General features: G+C 47.0%; 1 protein-coding gene across 1 annotated transcript; it reads left to right on the forward strand.

Annotated features, from left to right (window-relative positions):
* The first annotated feature begins 47 nt into the window (after positions 1-47).
* Positions 48-5147, forward strand: LDOC1L (leucine zipper, down-regulated in cancer 1-like). The gene is made up of 2 exons (XM_008591762.1): positions 48-2656; positions 3002-5147. Exon 1 carries the CDS (start codon positions 136-138, stop codon positions 844-846), a length of 711 nt encoding a protein of 236 aa, XP_008589984.1. The 5' UTR covers positions 48-135; the 3' UTR covers positions 847-2656; positions 3002-5147.
* The last annotated feature ends 14937 nt before the right edge of the window (positions 5148-20084 follow it).

Consider the following 20084-nt stretch of genomic DNA (forward strand, 5'->3'; position numbering starts at 1 on the left):
GGCCGCCGCTTCCGCCGCCTGGGCCTAGGTCGGCGGGGCCCGGGCCCGAGCTGGGCGCCTCTGCCCGGCCGCTCCCTGCTCTTGCACCCCGGACCCCAGAGCCTGGTTCCAGCCCGCGGCTGGCCTGGGGCCGGCATGGTCCAGCCGCAGACATCCAAGGCCGAGAGCGCGGCCCCCGCGGGCGCCCAGATGGACGACGTCATCGACACCCTGACCTCCCTGCGCCTCACCAACTCCGCGCTGAGGCGGGAGGCCTCCACCCTGCGGGCCGAGAAGGCAAACCTCACCAACATGCTGGAGAGCGTGATGGCCGAGCTCACCCTGCTACGCACCAGGGCGCGGATCCCGGGCGCGCTGCAGATCACCCCGCCCATCTCTGCCATTACCTCGAACGGGGCTCGGCCCATGACCACACCGCCGACCTCGCTGCCTGAGCCCTTTTCCGGAGACCCAGGCCAGCTGGCGGGGTTCCTGATGCAGATGGACAGATTCATGATCTTCCAGGCCTCCCGCTTCCCAGGCGAGGCCGAGCGAGTGGCCTTCCTTGTGTCCCGACTGACTGGGGAGGCAGAGAAGTGGGCTATCCCCCACATGCAGCCTGACAGCCCCTTGCGAAACAACTATCAGGGGTTCCTGGCAGAGTTGCGGAGAACCTACAAGTCTCCGCTCCGGCATGCGCGGCGCGCCCAGATCAGGAAGACTTCGGCGTCTAACAGGGCTGTGCGAGAAAGGCAGATGCTGTGTCGCCAGCTGGCCGCTGCGGGCACAGGGCCCTGCCCTGTGCATCCAGCCTCAAATGGGACTAGTTCAGCTCCAGCCTTGCCCACCCGAGCACGGAACCTTTAAGAACCTGCCACCACCCTGGTACATCTGCAGCTATCCAGGTAGCATATGCTCTTTGCTGCGTAGAAGAAATGTCCGTACAACAACATTGCCCCTGTTTGAAGACGTCCCTTCCTGCCTTTCCAGACCATTTCATGAGGAGACCCTCCTTCCCCTTATCTTGGGTGCCCTGGTTACCGCCTTGCTGTGCTTCTGTTACCATGTGCTGGTTTTGCAACTGCAGCTTGATGCATGCTCCCCTTTCTCTTGCTAGCTTCCCAGCTACTCTCATGACTACGGCCCTGCTGCTCAGGCACACCAACGCGGCAGCACCCTCACAGACCATGTGGGCTGACCCCTCCCAGCCCGACTCTGTTTTCAGATGCTCCTACTCCACCTTCTGCGAGCCCTCATGGCAGTTTCCCACCTGGTTACCCTGTTCTCGCTGATGAGCTCTGGCTGGGAAGAAGCCAGTTTGACCAGGCTGGTGCCTTGATGTGTGTACCTGGAGAGGGGGTCTGGCTTCTCACCCGCAGATGATCACCAGCCCTGCCAGGGCCCAGTGTAGCGGGTAGGGGCCTCATCTCTGCTGTCTGTGGCCAAGCAGTGACTGCTGGGAGGGAAGTTGAAGCGTCTCTGGGGGCAGGCCTCCCTCTACACATGCATGTGCACTCCAGCATGCCCCATTGCTGCTGCTGTGAAGGACTGACATTGCAGCTCAAGGGAGAGGCTGCACCTCTGTTACTCTGTGGCTTTAGCTGCTGGTGTTCAGATAGCTCCAGGTATCTGGGGAATGTGGAACTTGCCTGCTAAATCAGGTCATTGTGAACTTTGGCCTCCTGGGCAGTTCCTTCAGGCTGCCAGGCACATCCATGTCTGAGAGCCATAGTAGGCAAGGGGTGGACACTAGTGCTCACTCTGCTGTCCTGGATCTCCAGTGGGAAGCACCACAAGCTGCTGGTGGTCAGTCGCCCCTCCTCTGCCCCTTGTCACCTTGCTCAAGACCTGTTACTTTACCCATTCAGGTGCCATGTGGCCTTCACCTTGGCCCTTCAGCTGCCCACACCATCTCTAGGTCTCCAAAGATGCCATGTAGCATGCCCTCCCCATGTGTGGGCTGTCAGATGTCCAGCCTTTGTCCAAGAACAAAGAGACTCCCTCTTAAACTGGAGACCCAGCTCCTCTGGGAAACAGCGTTAAGGCAGGAGCGTGTCTGCCTCTGGCAACACCAGCCAGGGTCTCAGGGCATTTGTAAAGGCAAAGAGCTGTGGCTACCAGGTTCTAATGTGGTCACAGTGCAGAACTGGCACACGTCCTAATTCTGAGGGACAAAGCCTCTTATGGGGGACAGCCTTGTGCTTCCTCATGGGGACGTCCAAGAAACCACTTTCTACCTGAGACTTGGCCAAGCCTTTTGGACTGTGATGTTCCTGCCATATTTCAATGCCAAATGAATCACATTTACATGACCACCTGGGCCATGGGGGGAGATGGGGTGTCTTACCCCGGGTTCATCTGTCCGTGTCAAATGGCCTGGGCTAGACTGCAGAAAGATAACCTCTGCACCCACCCAAAGACGTGTGTATGTCTTGGGATCCCAGAGGTTGCATCCTGGGACCCATCCTCTTTTCCTGAGAGTTTTGATGATGTTGGGAAAAGTGACTGCGATTCTGAAGCAAACACTGCCTTGCACAGTCAAGGATATTCAGTGGTTGCTGAGGTTCGTGGGCACTGCCACCCACTCATGGTAAACTCTGTTAGCCCAATTGCCCTGCTGAACAACTGCCAGATTCCAGCCTTCAGGTTCCCCTGGACTCCAGCCAAGGCTGTTCAGGTGGGACTATGGTGCTCAATAAGCATGAATGGAGGGGAGACACAGAGGGGCCACCATTCTGGAGGCGGGAGTGGGACTGCTGATGGGAGGTGTACAGGTCACTTTCTCTTTGTGCTCAGTTCTCTTCTGTCTCCAGCAGGTGTTTGGTAAGCTGGGTAGAGGTGCCCCCAGGTGAAGGGGTAAAGGGGCACCTGGGGAAGAGGAGGCCTGCAGGAAGGTTTCCAGTTGGCTCAGCCCAGCTAGGGTAGGAGACCCAGCATGGAGGCAGGACAGGAACTCTGCCATCTCGCCAACCCCTGTTTCTACCCAAGTGGCTTTTTGAAGGTGCTGCTATGTTTGCATTAGGTGCCGGGTCTGAGAGTCATGCTGCAGCATACACCAGGACCAGAGCCATGGAGGCGAGACCCGCCACCCTCCCTGTCCGCATCTGGGACCAGGCCCTTTCCTTTGCATATGGGTCGTCGTGCGCACTCCAAGCTGCTGCCCCAGCTGTGCCTGGCTTGCTGACCTAACTGTGTTTCGTTTCTCCGTGCTTTCGTTGTGGGCTTGGGGTGAGACCTTCTTGATAGCTCCCTGCAACATTGGAACGTGGAGCAGATGAGAGAGAGGTCAGGGCTTGCCCTCCACATTGGACTTGCAGAAGCCTGCACTGGAAGGAATGAGCCCAGCGTGGCTCTAGTGGGAGACACCTTAGTCTCCAGCCAAAGAGGGTGAGACCCGAGTCCCATGCAGCCCTGGAGGGAGACCGCAATGACTGGGAGGATCAAGCTGAAAAGGAGGTGGGGGAAGGGAGATGCTTTGTACATATTTTGGGGTTATAATTTCTCTAAATTGTAAGTGAACAGGTTTTGATTTATAAAGGGACAGGCAGTAGTTTAAACAATGCATGTGAGAAAGTTTCATATGTTCTCCATGGTGTGGGCATTATTTGGATGATATTGTAACTACTTTCTGGTCTACATGACACCCCATCTGGTAAGTAAGCTTCACTGCATACCAGGGCTTAATTGGAGATGGGATTTAGTATAGAGGTGACTTCCTGGCCTAGTATGGGATTAACTTAAGTCCTAAAGCATTTCAGAAACAGCAAAGACTCATTCACTGGCCCCAGGTAAGTATATGACAAGTAATGGTGAGGGTGGAAAAATAGCTGTGAAGGTGCGGTGGGACCATCCTGACACGAATGCACTTGTCAATGGACAGAGCCACTGTTGGGCGAGGGCGACCCTGGTGGTTCAGCCCGTTGAGAATGAGTGAGTGTGGGGAGAGCTGGGCCTATGCTGAGGTTAACTTAGGGAGCAAGCCCTGGGATTGGGCCAAAGGACACATGCTGGGGCCACCTACTGGGGGCAGAGCTTTGGGTGGGAAGAGGGAAGTCCTTGCGGAGCCCCTCCATCTTGCAACCAGTGCAGTTAAGACCTGGCTCACCTCTGCTTGGGAAACGGTAGTTTAGGGACGTGGAGAGGAAGGCATAAGATGGGGCTCCTGGGGAAAGGAAGCAAGAGCAGACTGTTGGACCAACAGAAACTGCTTCCCGGCATAGAGGAGGACTTTGGGGTGCAGGGCATTCCATAATCCACGGTGAGTGTACATGGAACTAGCCTCTGCCATGTGGTCATCTCGGGGACCTCATGCTGGATGTGGTGGCACTTGGCACAGAATGGATGCGGTAGAGGAGATGGGAGGAAACCCAACTTCCCATTTCCAATCACAAACACCTTTCTGAGAGCAAGCAACAAAACGTGCTAAATCTTTTCAGTATCCATGTAATCCTACGTGCTATAGAAATTTTGGAAAATCAAGTAGAGGAAAGAAAAATAAAATTTTAACATTTTGGTGTCTCTTTTTCCAGGCTCTCCCCCCTCATAGTTTCTTTGTATTTCAAGTTAATGTAGTTAGGATCCTACCGTCTGTAGTGATACAATTTTGTGTAGCTGTTTTAGTTGCACATATCCTGGGCATTTCTCCCATGCTGTTGCTAACTTTATTTTGAAATGGCCGTGTACTCTTCCATCAGGTAGGTGGACAGTAGTGCCAATTGTTGGTCACGAATGCTGTTACTAATTTTTCACCGTTAAAATTGATGAACATCTTTGTGCATAAGGCTTTTTCCCAATGTCAAGTTATTTCCTTAGGATAGGTTCCCAAAGGTGGGATTATTAAAGAGTATGAAAACCTTTGAGGCTTTTATTACATACTGATGAAACAGTTTGCAGAAATGTTTATATGCATTTCCACTACCACCAACAAGGATCACTGTGCCCATCTTGCCAGTATTGGGTGTTGTCATCTGGTGAAATATTTGCTAATTTGATAATGAAAAAATAGCGTTGTGTTTTAGTTTGCATTCTTTGACTTCTAGCACAGCTGGACATCTTTTCATGTCGGGTGGTTGTATTTCCTATTTTGTGGATTGCCAGTGTCCTTTGCTCATCTCCTGGGGTCTGATCAATTTGTATGAGCGTGTGATATATTAAAGATATTAACCTTGTGCCTGTGTCATGTTTGCTGCAGATGTTTTCAGGGTTTTACTTTGTGTGTGTTCTAACTTAACTGAAATTTTGACATATGAGGGTACTTCAAAAAGTTTGTGGAAAAGTAGAATTGAAAAATTTTGCAAATCTTTGCTCGAACTGTTTGAAGCCCCCTCTTGTAGTTGACCTGTTCCCTTTCAGCACTGTGTCCTCTATAACACAAGGCTGGCAGGCATATTTTGTCTGTTTTGTTCACGCTGTATCATTAGCACCTGTAACAATGCGTGGCACATAGTAGGTGCTCAGTAAACGTCTGTCCATTAGCTACACGAGTGGGTGTGCGAGGTGCTGCGATCATTACCAGGTGGGACAGTCCCTGCTGTGGTGCTTACTAAGGTCCAGGAGCAGTCCTCACACTTGTTGATCTCAGGATCCCTTTGTGCTGGTGAAAATCACTGAGGACCCCAAAGGGCTTTTGCTTCTTTAGGTTTTTACTATCAATATTTATCATATAGATTTAAACAAAGTTTTAAAATATTATTTTGAAAATAAAAACAAACTCATTACATGTCAACATAAATAGCATATTTTAATGAAAACTGTATTTTCCAAAGCAAAAAATAATTTAGTGAGAAGAGTGGCATTATTTTACATTTTTGCAAATTTCTGTAATAACTGGCTTAATAGAAGATAGCTGGAGTCTCATCCCTGCTTCTGTACTTAATTTTCTGCAAGATCACATGTCAGGTAGTGTCTGAGAGATCCTTCTGTACACCTGTGGGAAAAGGCACATAATACTGTAGTATATAAAGACGGTTTTATGTCGCAGACCCCTCAAAGGGCCTCGCCCTGCTTTGAGAACTGCTGGTCCAAGAAGAGATGAGAACAGGCAGGTCTGCGAACATCACCCTCTGCTCCTTTGTGGTTTCTTTCATTGCTTTAAACTCCAGGCCTTTTTTTTTTTTTTACCTGTAGAATTAATAAACAGTTATTTCTGGCATTCATTTGGTGTGTAATGTGAGATGGGGCTCTAAATGGACTTTCAAAGATTTAAGCATATCCTGAGATGATAAGTTCTCTCCCTCATGTGTTTCTTTCGTGATAAAGGGAAATTTTATCTATTATAGGGCCAATTTTTCTAATATCTGTTCAATTGGTCCATTTATTTTGGCCAGTCCCTTCCTATTTTAACTGATTTGGGTTTTAAATTTTCTATTCATATGTACTAGGGTTCTCCCCCTTTAGATGTTTAGTTGTTCTCACCAGCTGAACTTTAAGAAAATTAGTCTTAAGGGTTTCCCCAAATCCTGGTAACAGGTGCAGGGCTTGGCAAGGCCTGATTGCCAGTTGTGTGCAGTGTGGCCCCTTCTTCGAGCCAGCAGAAGGCCTTGCCCTGAGGTTGCCACCATGTGCTGCTGTGACTGGTAGCTGGCTTGGGAATGGGGGTAAAAATCTCTGTTCCATCTGGCGAACCTGTTGCCTAGTCAGTATCTTCTGCTATGGAAGTCTAGAGTGTGGATGGTGACCTACTGGCTGTACCCAGATAACTGGTCTTGAGAGGTTTACAGGGACCTGGCCCCCCCATCTGCCTAACAGTGGAGGAATAGAGCTGCGACCTCCTCCCCATCCCACCGTGCTGCTGGAGACCAGGATTGTGGTTGGAACAGGGCTCCTTCCTTGGTGACTACATGACATTTGTCTTGAGCTCCCACATACTTGGTCTGGGGAATTCCATCCTGCGGCCCTGCAGACTTCCTGAAGAGACCTGTCTCCGCCCATGTCATCCCCAGGCCGGGAGTCTGGTGCTATCTTTGCCTTATCTCTTTTATCCCACACCTGCTCTATTACCAAGACCTCTCGATACTCCCCAACGACTCTCAGGTCAGTCTCCCTCTCTGTTCCCATCCGCTTCAGGCCTGGAAGGCCAGTCTGTCTTCTGCCTCCTTTCTCCTTACTCCTGTGCTAAGAAGGATCAGAGGTTACTCTGCTTAGAGACCCTCCCTGAACAACGAGGTTGGGCTGGGGGTCCCTTGGCTCTGCTCCTGCACCCCAACTCCACCCCAGCTTAGCCTATTGAAAGTTGCCACCTTGTTACTGACCTTATGTTCCTCTCCCCGGCCAGACTGTGCTCCTTGAGCGCAGAGCTGATGTCTGATTCATCTGTGTCCCCAGCACCTCACCCAGGGTGTGGCAGAGAAGCTGCTCAGCGAATGCTCCATGGTCGAGCAGAAGGACAGCACAGCAGACAACGTACAGGCCAGTCACACAGCAGCCACCTGCCGAGCAAAGCTGGCAGCTCCAGCAAGCCCCACACCCATTTTGTTCTATTTTCTTTTTTTTAAAAAAATGGGATCATACTGTACTTAGTGTATGATGAGAACTTGCCAAGGTCCGGACATTGTCTTTGAGAATGTGATTTATAAAGGAATAATATCCCATGTCTGGATGTGCCACACTTGATTCAAATGATCCCTTTCCTTTGGAAATTTAACTTGTTTACAATGTTTGTCATCGTCAGTGATACTGCAGTAAACGTCCTAGAGGCTAAATGTTTTCCTATTGTCAATATGATCCTATTGTGAGCATTGCCAGTGTCCTTTACATTTACTAAGAGGACATTGCTGATGCACAGGAAAGGTTAATGTGGTGTTTTTATTTGACCACCTCACCAAACACACAGTAGTTTGGGTAGTTTTTCAGTTGGTTTCACAGATTGCCTGTCCCTGGAGCACATGCCATGGCCCCCCCGGTTCCCCTCCAGGACAGAAGTGCTCATTCCCAGCCGCTGGAGTCCTGGCGCTGGAAGCTCTCAGCTGAGCTTCTTTCCGATCTTGCCCTCTGATGAAGGCGCCACCTCACCCAAGCCCGTGCATGCTCCTTTCTGCAGTGGTGCATGTCCAGGGATGGCCGACATGGGGCAGCTCTGCAGGGCCAGGCCAGCTCCAGTCTCTGTGGGACTCTGACCACGGCCCTCGATGTGCCTGATTGCTCCCTGTGCCGACCTGCAGCCTCACTCCCCACAGCCACTAATCGATCACCGAGGGCACTTCTTGTAAACTTCCCTCTGACACCCCCTCTCACCCCAAGGAAGGGGACCTGGGACAGTCCATTCCCGTGTTCAGACTTTTCACTTATATCCTCCTTTTAATCCCAAACAATGTTGTTTGTTACTATTGATGGATGACAGCCTCATCCTGCTCCTGACTTTAATGGGAAGCATGACTGCTAGGTTTTCCTAGGTGTCTACTCTGTGCTGGGTTGCTTGCTAATGTGTCTCATTTAATCCTCACGACCACCCTGAGGGAGAGGATACATTATTATCCCCACTTGGTGGATGGGAAACAGGCTTTGAGTGGTTGAGCAGCTTGTGCATGGTCATGGTCACACAGCTGGTGAGGCCATTTCTGGGATTTGAACCTTGTCGTTGAACCCCAGAGCCTGCCTCTTACCACTACCCGTCTAATCTGCACCTTTGCATGTGATTGTAGCTCTAGTTTACGGTAGACAATTTTCTGGATCACGATTGATTTTGTACTGAAACCTTTGTCTTCAGGTCCACACATGAAGTGAAAATACCACACACACACTTACCCACACACAGGAGCGCACATAGGATGCATGGATAGGAGCGTTTGAAAATAACAAAAGGAAATTTCTATGGACAGGAGGGAAGACATCTCCCCAGAACTGAAATGAAAGCAATTCCTGGGGACCACATGCTGTCTGCCGTGGAAAGGGCTGGAAATTCTCCAAGCTCTTGCCTGGGTTTGTGGCCAGAATGGCCCACCATGGCTAGAGGCAGAAGCAAGTTGTTCCCACGAGTCCAGGACCCGTCTTCTACAGTGCATGTGGGCGGGCCCAGAAGTGTACAGAACACCCAGGAAGAGCCCCAGGCCCAGCTCTGGAGATAGGCCTCGCTCACCCCGTGGCCCTGGAGGACAGGACAGAAACAGTCATGGGACCACCTCACGGGAGCGCGTCACAGCCCCCTGTCCAGGCAGGAGAAAACTCCTGCAGGAGACAAAGCACACGGGACAAAACAGCATTGCGGCAGTCACCAGACCAGCAGATCTTACAGACAGAGATAACAGAGCAACCTGAACAGGACTTTAGCCCAACCTCCCCCCAGTCCCCTCCATAGCCCCCACTGTCCCTTCCACCAGGACTGGGAATGCAGCTCCTTCCCCATGTGGAGTTCCTGCTCCAGGAGTCTGTGGGTGCCCTGCCCCCACCTCACCCTCCCCACCACCAACTCCCCGTGCCATGAGTCTGGCTGCCTGTGGCTCATGCTGTCACCCACAAGCGGAGGACAAGCTCATAGGCGTGTCCTCTGTTCTTCCTCGTTCAGTTTTCTTCTGATGAACTTAACTGTTTAGCATTTATGGATTTCTGTGAATTGCAATAGTAATATATACACATTAGAAACTTCTAAAAAATACAGAATACGCACCCTCATCATCACCTAGAAATCCGTCGTTAAACTTTGTGTATTCCCTTCCAGTCTTTTTTTACTTGCAAACACACACACTCACACCTACATTCTTACAAATTTGGATCATTCTGGATAGACTTTAGAATTAAAATCATGTTAGAATTTTTGTTAGAATTTAATCCATCCTAGAAATTTCCTTGAAAAAAAAATGACATCTTTCTTTGTAATGCTCGGTCATTCTCACTCTGCCAGCAGGTGACATCTCTCCATCCACTTAAATCCTATTTTATGTCCTATGTGAATTTTGCAGTTTTATCCACATTGGTAGAATTTAAAAAAGAGATTGTTGATAAACATGTCCTTTTCCTATTGCAAATGTATCGTGGTTCTTTTTCTCCCAAATAGGTTACTCATGGCATATATTAGAGATATTAATTAATGTACTAGTTTTTATGTTGCCATCTGCAATAGACTGAATGTTTGCATCTCCCAAAATTCATGCATTGAAATCCTAACCCCCAATGTGATTGGTGTTAGGAGGTGGGGCCTTTGGGAGGTGATTAGGTCCAGAGGGTGCCACCTTCAGGAAAGGACACAGCAGTGACAGCCGTCTGCCACTGGAAGCTGGCCCTCACCAGCCACTGACTCTGTAGCACCTTGATCCTGAACTTCCCAGCCTCCAGAACTGTGAGAGATAAATGTTTGTTGTTTAAGCCACCCAGTCTGTGACATCTTGTTATAGCAGCCTGAACTAAGACACCATAATACGAAATCTCAATATTTTCACAAGTTTTAAAGTTGATTTTTCATATGATCACAACTCTTGCAAGTAATGATATTCTCTATGACTTTGTAATATTTTGCAATGTTATTTTCTTCCCTTAGAGCATTAGCAGAGGTCGGGGGTCTCCTTGGGTGCCTGCCAGCATGCTGCTGGTGCACGTGATCTCCCTGCTGGTTATCCCTGCTCATGAGTTTGGCATCTGGCCCGCTGCTGCCCTGGCTGTTGGGCCACTCGGCTCAGCACCCTGCGTGCTCTGTTGCATTGTTGCTCTGTGTTCAAATGCTCATGGGGAGCCCATCACCCTGTCCCTAGGCTGGCTCTGGGGAAATGTGGTTGCTCTCCCCTTCCTCACTCCAAATTACTCATCTACCCCCAGCTCTGAGGGGATCTTCTTGCCCCCCTCGGTGGCTTCCTGTTCTTACTGTCTTCTAGGGCTGACCCTGTACTGGGGCATGCACCAGCCCTTTGTCACAGCCTTCGCTCTGTGGTCTTTGCCCCCTTGCACGTGGCTTTGCCATCCCCACCTTTTTCAATGGTTCTTCCTTATGCTCCAGAACCTTTGGATATAGCTGTGGAGTCTTCTGGAGTCCAAATGTTACTGTGTTCACAGAAACCGGATGGTTCCGCACGAAGCACCACAGTTAGAACCAGCTCTATCCAGTCAGATCACAACAGTTTCAAAGATGGCAGAAGCTCATGTGGTTTGTCCATGAACTCCAAGGGCTGTCCCAGACACAAGACACCTGCTGAAGCCTCCGCCCACCTTCTAGGAAATGCTATTTAATTTCCAGCTACACACATGTAACAGGACATTGACTTGGGCTTTTTCTGTTTACCTAAAATTGTTGCTAAGGCCCAAAGCTGAGAATAAAATGCAGTAAATAAGCTACATTCTGAGCTTGGAGAGCTGTCCACAAGCCATCAGCTACTATACTTGAAGGGGCTTCTGAGACACATTCCACCAGAACCAAAACGCTGCACGGACTGCCTGGTTCTTTACCAACCCTGGTTTCTATTCCTGGGCAAAAAGCTAGACTGCATTTCCCAGCCACCTTTGCAACTAGATGTGGCTAAATGACTGGACTCTAACCCATGGAATGTGGGTGAGGGCATCCCGCCTGCTCTTTCCTCTCCCACCAGTTTAATTAATGCAAGGGTCATTGTGACCTTGGAAACCATGTAGTGCCAATGGCAGATCTGTACAATGGAGGGGACCTGGGTCCCTGAGTCACATGCTGGAGGAGAGCTGCCCACTTCAGACTTTCAGAGCAAGAAATAACCTCAGGTTTGAGTCCAGACGTATTCAGAGTTCTCTGCAGAAGACTGGATTGCGTGGGTTATCTGTCTGTGGGGAGCACAGAGGAGGCTCAGGGGTGAGTGCTGTTTTCTCCTTCATGGGGGAAGAATGGGCTTTGAGAAGCCCTATGTAGATTGAAGGCACCTCTGAGAAGGGACACGGGCATTTTGGTCCCTTACTGGATGTTTGGATGGCCAGTGGACTTGCTACCTGCCTGCGTCCTGTGAGCAGGGGTTAGGGGAATTGGATGAGGGGGAGGATTGCCCAGTCACAGGAAGGCAGTATCAACCCCTTTCATTTCCAGTCCCCAGAATGTATGGAAGACAGACCTCCCACCCCACACCTGCTGCCCCGAGGAAGGTAGAAGAGATTGGGGATCACAGTGCTGCAGTATCCCTGCAGGGTGGGGCACCCAAGAAAGCGTGCATCAGAGCACTAGGTGTGACCAGCCGGGGGCAGGAGGAGAGTCAGGCAGAGGGTGCCGGGGACCAGCAGCGCCTGGGAGAGCCCGAGGTGGGGTGGGCATCCTCTGTGTCCTCTCGCATTCGGTGGTGGGTGGCAGCAGCAGGAGGGGCTACCACCTCGTCAAGAGCCCTCTTCCTCTGAGCTGCCCCCAGTTCATGGATGAACATGCACGACAAGGCACAGAGTGAGGTCAGGTCAAGAGAGGACCTCCCTGGCCCCTCCAGAGCCACAGAGAGCTCTGGCCAGAAGCCCCACATTGTGTTTGAGCTGAACGTTCTTTAGACGTAAACAGGGCTTAGTCCTAAACACCAGGAGGCTGTTCTAAACACAAAAATGACAAGAAAAGCTTGGAATCTGGCCAAGATGTCATTAAGGGACCTCCTACCTTGCAGGAAAGAGGGGTTCAACTGATCCTGTTTGGCTTAGGGTTTGGAAGAAATAAAATTGTTTCTATTTATATTCCCAATAAATTGCGATTCCCCAATAAACCAGTTACACTTGAATTATGGAAAACAAAAACACAAACAAAGGTATTAAATTTCTAAATAAGCAAAAGCAGAGAAAACGCCGGTCTTCTCAATGCTAAAGAAGCTCATAGGGCACGAAGAGCCACGTGTCAGAGCGATGCTGCCCCGAGTGTGCCCGCTGCCCAGCCTGGCTCGGAGAACCTTCAGAATCGGAACGAGAAACACAACATGTACTGTGCACCTGCTGTGCCAGGCACTGTTCTAGAAGCTGAAGATAGAATGGTGAGCGAGACAAGCCTTTGCCCTCATGGAGCACTAGTTCTCGTGGGGGAGGGACAGCAAGACCGCGTGTACCCAACACGAGGGTCACATCTTAGACGCGGCGGTCAGGGAAGGCCTGGGAGGGCTGATATCTGAGCAGAGGCCTGAGGGCGTGAAGGGGACTTGGCCTCAAACTTTGATTATGGTCCTGAAGAGGAAAAGTTGTATTAAAATTCGTGTTTTGTGTCTTAAATCTCAAAATCAACAGTGCCTTAGACTCAAGGAAATAGTTTTTTTCTGTTTGGAGATTATACTGAATATACAATTTTATGCCCTTCATAAAATTGCCTTAATATGACACACATTTTACCATGTTGTTAAAAAATGTCATTTGAAAAGATGTTTAATGATTTCGTAATATTTTCATATATGGAGGTTGTCTTGGGTTGAATGTCCCCCCAAAACTTAATCCCACTGTGACTGTTAAGAAGGTGGGAAATCCTATATGGTAATTGAAAGGTGGGGCCTTGAAGAGGTGATTAGATTGTAGGACTGTGCAGTAGTGCATGGATTAGTAATGGTGGTCAGGGGTGTGGTTCTGAGGGCTTTAAAAGGAGAGGACACGAGGAGGTTAGTCTCTCTCCCTCTGCTCTGCCATTTCTGCCATGTGAGACCCCTGCATTGCTGTGAAGCCACCACCAGAGAAAACCCTCCCCAGCTGTGTTCCCTGGACTTTGGGCTTTCCAGCCTCTGAAACTGTAAGCAGTAAATTTCATTTTCTTATAAATCACCCAGTTCTAGGGATTTTGTTATAAGCAACAGAACGGACTAATACAGAAAACATATAATTCGTATAGCTATTCTTATCTAGCTGGTGATTTATATGTATATATATATTTAAATTCATATATATTATTATTTTTAAAAATTTAAGATATAATTCACATACCATGAAATGTATAGAACTTAAGTGTATAGTTTGATGAGTTGTGAAAAATATGTGCACCCATGTAACCTCCACCAAAATCTAGACACAGAACATTTCCAACACTCCAAAAAGTTTCCTTATGCCTCTTGCCAGTCAACCTCTCCCCACCCCTGCCAGGCGACCACCGCTCTAATTTCTATGCCCATAGATTAGCTCTGAGTGTTCTAGAATTTCCTATGAATGGAATCACACTCTTTTGTATCTGGACTTCTTTGGCTCAACGTAACGTTTTTGAGATTCACCCATGTTATTGCATGCGTTAGTAGTTCATTACTGATAGTAGCTCCATTGCTGATTGAGGATCCATTCTACAGATCTGCCACATTCGTTTATCCATTCGCCTGTTGATGGACATCTGGGTTATTTCCAGGTTGAGCGAATGTGAGTGAAATTGCTATGAATGTCGCTGCAGAAGTCTTCCTGTGCACACATCTGCATTTCTCTCATGCAAGTGCATAGGAGTGGGATTGCTGCATCACAGGTAAGGTGAGCTTTAACTTTATAAGGAACCACCCACCAAACTATCTTCCAAAGTGGTTGCACCACTTTACGTTCACAAAGCTCGTGTCATCCCCCTTCCCACCCTCACGTGGCGTTGTCGGTCGTTTTAGGTTAGGCCATTCTGCTGGGTGTTTTTCATCTTGATTCACTGTTTCTGTTCTCCATGTCAGTGATTTCTGCTCTTATCTGGATGACGTCCTTTCTCCGGTTTGTTTTATGTTTAATTTATTCCTCTTTTTCAAGGTTCTTAAGATGGAAGATTATTTTTTGCCTCTGCTCCCCAGAAGCAGTGGGTCTGTGTGTGGGCCTCAGGGTTGGGAGCATTTCCTGGCCCTGCCCCAGCAGCTTAGAGCTTTTGCTTTACGTGAGAAGGATCTGGAAAAAGGAGCTGATTTTCATGTTTGTGCATCAAGGAAAGGGCAGCTTTCTTTGGTCTCCTGCCCTGTCCCCGATATTTCTGGTAAGCACTGAGGAAGGTCATGGAAAAGAGCTTATGAGTGAGTGGGCGGATGAGCGTGGCCTCTGCTGGTGGCTGAGGCTCCCCAGTATTCTAAACAGTCCCGAGGTCCCATGTTCAGCCTTGGGGAATGTATTACGACCTCAGTTGTTCCCTCCATACCTGTCTTTAGGGCAGCCACCTTTCCTCCTGGCCTCTGCCAACAGGGACACGATTCCTGTGTCTGGTCCTGTCTCTCCTCAGAGGCACTGGTTGCTTTGGAATTCACGGCTTGTAATCTTAGCTCTCTCATGGGCTCAAGAAAAATTATGATTTTGCAGATTATGCAGCTTTTCCTCATTGTGAGCTTGGGAATGATGTTCTCTTGTGGCTTTCTACAGCCTAAGCCTCAAATGACTTTTGAAAAACAGTTAAGAAGAGAAGAGCAAATAACTTCAGAAATACAAATAATCCTGATTTGTACTGCTTTCAATTTTAAATATTTGGTACAGCAAGATCTTCCTTCTCAAACACGCATTGGCTATTTATACTCACTTGTTTGCTCATGAACTTAACTTTAATAATGCTTATTGATTTGTTCTATTTATAAAAGCAGCACATTTGTTGTAGAAAATTTCAAAAATAGAATCCAAAGAAAGCAATAAGATTAACCTAGAATCTTCTACCTACCTAAAAAAAATAGTTCTAACATTTTCGCTTAGGATTAAATATAATTACTTAAGTACAAAATAATCTCTATTTACAAAAAATTTAAACAATACAGAAAAATGCAGAGTAATACATGTAAGTAGCCCTTTAACCCTTAAGCTCCCTAATCCCACCCCTGCGATGTATCCACCATCAGCACTTGCGCGGTCCTTTCAGACCTCTTCCTATGTAAATACATACGTCCTACATGCGTGCACACACACACCACACTGAAGACGGGGCTCACTCTCACGGCCGCACAAGGGCACGGTCATCCCTGAGAGGGAGTGCTCCCTAATCCTGGTCCTATCCCAGTCCCAACCTGTTCCACAATCAAGTTTCGAATTTTTCTTAGAACAGGTCTTGTACATTTCTTGTCACGGTTACTTTGTTTAATTATGTCATATTTACCTTGACATTCTCTGTCTAATTATTGCTGGGTTTAGTCTCTCTTTTTCCTATGACTATAATTCTCAACTTATTCGTGATTCTAGTAGTTTCCTGTTGCTGCTCTGGAGCTTCTAGTTAAATAAGCATTTCCTCAGCAGATAAGAATGTCTGTCTCCTCATTGAGCAGACTCACCCTACCAACTTATTTTCTCATTAAGTCTAATTGGCTGGAATTTCTGGTACTTGGTAACAGAGATGAGAAATAGCATTTTTATCCCAGATCAGCTACTTCTACTTTAATCATTTTGGGGACTTTAATGGAAAATTGTCCATCTCATGGAGATTTTCTAATTTATCACTATCAAATTGTGGATAGTATTATCTTTAGCTTTAAAAATCCTCTCTGTGTTTACATTCCCTTTCTCCTGTTTAATTTAACCCATTTTCTTTTTCACTGATTAGATTTGTAAGAGATGGACTATTGTGTTTATTTATTTTTAAAGAATCAGCTGTTGGTGTATAACCAGCTATCATTTTTCTCTTTCTTATTAATTAATTTCTGGTTATATTTCCACCGTTTCCTGCCTCTAGTGCCAGCGGCTCCTGGTAAGTGTGGGAGGATCCACACTCCAGTCTGCACATTAAAAAGTGTATGTTTCCTGGGCTGCTACTTGATGTCAGTAAGAAACAAAGCCCCGCAGCAATTAAATCCAGGAGATAATGGATTAAACAGAATCCACTCCTTTCCCCGCCCCAGAAATTTTCTCAGAATCCTAAATGTGCCAATGTTCATTTAGAATGTCTAAGAAAATTTATCTTAAGTTCCCCAAAGTTAATTTATTAAAATACAGAATTTTTTTTCCCTTTTGATCTCTCTTTAGGCCTAAAATGTCTCAGAAATCATGCTGGGAAATGCTTCTCCGTATGGTTGACTGTTATGGTTGATGCGTCTAGTCTCTCTCCCTCTCTCTGTCTCCCTTTCTCTCTCTTTCTCTACCAAGCCTGTCTGAGATCGTCCTGTTCCCCAAGTCTACCATCTCCAGGTGTCATCCAGATGTTTGAAAACATCTCTTCTAACGTGGTGATGATGGTGACTGACACACCTGCATAGCCTCTGATGGACTGGACAGCATTTCCCATTCCACTGCTCCTTTGATCCCTATATGGCAGCAGGACAGGTATCCTTACAGCTCCACTTTATAGACGGTGCACCTGAAGAGTTAATAATACCTGGGCTAACTACTTTGCACACGTAAAAGGGGTAATCATAACAGCCCCTAACTCAAGAGGTTTATTGTGAATGCTCATGAAGTTCTTGGCTAGGTGTGAAGTACCCAGCAGGTCACACAGGGAGCGAATGACCAGCAGTGATGGAGCCCAGACCCAGATCCAGGCAGTCTGGCTCCAAAATCTTGTCTTTGTCATTTCTTAACCTTCTAGCTTTTATCTTTTCTTAAATGAAATCTCATGCAGATCTAATATATATGTGAGTGGATAATATTTAAGATGTTCCTTTGTATTTTTTTTTTTTTTATCTTCCCTCAGGTGAGTACCAAGCAGTTGGGCTTCTCCTCTGGTTCTGAGTAGAAGAACCATAAGGAGAGGGAGAAATTTACCAGCAACACTTTCTGACTTTTGTTCCAAAACCCAAGTCTGGATGGAGAAGAGGCTTCCCCTGGTAGAAGCAGAGTGATTTGGAAGAAGCAAGAGGGGAGAAGGTAAACCCATGTGCTGAAAAGAAGTTTCCTAGGTGTGTGGGTAGGGGGGGAATGCGGGCTGGGGGTGGCCTTCAGCCCTGTCACCTGGCAGAGTCTGGCAGGGAGTTGTACTTAATGAGGCATGGCTTTGTGGTCCTTAAGTAATGGTAGGTCACCTAATTCACACCCAGTGTTCCACTGAAGTAAGGAAATAGCTAGCCAGAAGATTTAAAGAATCTTCCTAGGAGCATCAAAGAGTAACAAGATAGTGAGTGAAATCTGACAAAAGAGGAAAACGCAGAAAGGTGCAGCCTGCACGTGGGCTCCTCATCTCTCAGAGAGCATTAGCTGACCTGGAAGAGGGAAGTGAGACCCAGGCAGCATGCTGACAGCCTCACGTTGTGACGAGGACAGTCATCGGCATCCAGGGGCTGCCAAGGCTAGGGGCCCTGGGGAGCGTTCCCTACCCCATTTGTAGGGTTGGGCTCCAAAAGGGTATGTCTTCGGTATAAATAGTAAGTTTCAATTAAACCAGCTCTTTCAGGTTCTGTAGTTTAGCTTCAAGTAATCAGAGTGGTGTTAAAAATCTCAATCCCTAAAATTGGATCAAGGTAAACCTAGAATGCTGGTGTCCTCATACACAAGGAGAAGTAAAGGAAATTCTCTCCAGAAGAAGATAAAGTCATCTGGGCCTCAAATTATTTGTACGAAGAATTTTTCAAATACAACGTCCAATGACACACAGTCAAAGACAACCAGCACACAAGGAAGCCAAACAACAGGAGTAAAAACCAACAGACAAGAGCTGAAGGACCCACAGTTGTCCCAGATGGTGGAATTGCACGACACAGTCCTAACAACACACTGTCTATGTATGCTTTGGGGATAAAGGTGGGACTTAAATATATAAACAAGGAACTAGAAAGTAGAAAAAGTAACAGGCACATTGGAAGAACTAACTAAAAAATTTAGAACTAAAAAACAATAATCAATACTAAGAATTCAATGGATGGGTTTAATGGCTGGAGAGAGAACTGAAAATTCACCATTCAGAATGAAATTCTGAGGGATTAAAAGGAAGGTAAACAGAAGAGAGGGTAATAGATGTAGACAATACAGCACAAATATTAATGTGCAATTGTAGTTCCAGAAGAAGAGGGAAAGGGAATCAAGCAGAAATAATATTTGAAGAAATAATAGCTAAGAGTTTTCCAGCTGATGGCAGACATAAACCCATGGGTTCAAAAAACTCAATGAATCCCAAACAAGATAAATCAATAGAAATTCACACCTAGGAAAATCAAAATGAGAATTTAGAATAACAATGACAAATCTGATGTACAGTCAGGCGGGGAGAGTAGGGTGGGATAGTTGAGTAGAAACAAATTACCTTTAATGGAGGAGCAATGCAAGTAACAGCTGTCTTTTCAATAGCGATAATAGAAACAAAAAACAGAGCAATTATATAGTCAGTGTGCTGAAAGAAAATAACTGACAACCTAAAGTTATTTACCTAAAAAAAAACGAGGTAAGAACTTGTACTCCAGGGTAACAAGACCGTCCTTCCTGTGGGATGCCAGAAAAGCTGAGTGGTGAACCCAGGCTTCCACCTCCACCCGAGAGTAACCCTCGTTAGCGTGGTGTCAGAGATGACCCAGTAAATTAGAAGGTTTAAATAAGATCCGGCATCTCATAACATAATGCACAAAGTATCTGGAGTACAACTTAAAATCACTTGTCATGCTGAGAACCAAGAAAATCTCAACTTGAAAGAGAAAAGACAATCGATAGATGTAAACACCAAGATGACACAGATGTTGAAATTATCTGAGGGGCCAGCCCAGTGGTGCACTGCTACAGTGCCCCGCTTGGGAGTGCAGCGGAGCTCCCGCCGAGGGTTCGGATCCCACATACAGATCGGCCGCTCACTGGCTGAGCGAGGTGCGGACGCGACACCGAGGGTTGCGATCCCGTTGCCGGTCCCGGTCCGGTACGGGCGTGACACTGAGGGTTGCGATCCATTGCCGGTCACGAAAAAAAGACAAAAAAAAAAAAAAGAAATTATCTGAAAAGCATTTTAAAGCAGCTATCATAAAAAAATCTTCAATGAGCAATTATGACCATGCTTGAAACAAGTAAGAAGACAGAAAATTCTAGCAAAAAAAATTAAAAGATATAAAGTAGAATCAAATGAAAATTTTAGAACTGAAAAGTAATAATCTAAATAAAAAACTCATTGGATGGGCTCAGCGGTAGAATGGAGGAAGAATCAGTGAATCTGAAGATAGAACAATAGAAATTACTTAAAGCAGCTATCATAAAAAAATCTTCAATGAGCAATTATGACCATGCTTGAAAAAAGTAAGAAGACAGAGAATTCTAGCAAAAAAAAATAAAAGATATAAAGTAGAATCAAATGAAAATTTTAGAACTGAAAAGTAATAATCTAAATAAAAAACTCATTGGGTGGGCTCAGCGGTAGAATGGAGGAAGAATCAGTGAATCTGAAGATAGAACAATAGAAATTA

Source organism: Galeopterus variegatus, unplaced genomic scaffold, assembly GCF_000696425.1.
Source record: "Galeopterus variegatus unplaced genomic scaffold, G_variegatus-3.0.2 Scaffold7268, whole genome shotgun sequence".
Classification (NCBI taxonomy): domain Eukaryota; kingdom Metazoa; phylum Chordata; class Mammalia; order Dermoptera; family Cynocephalidae; genus Galeopterus; species Galeopterus variegatus.

What these genes read in the sequence shown, in the direction of transcription:
- LDOC1L (XM_008591762.1), top strand. Translation starts at nt 136, where the DNA reads ATGGTCCAGCCGCAGACATCCAAGGCCGAGAGCGCGGCCCCCGCGGGC.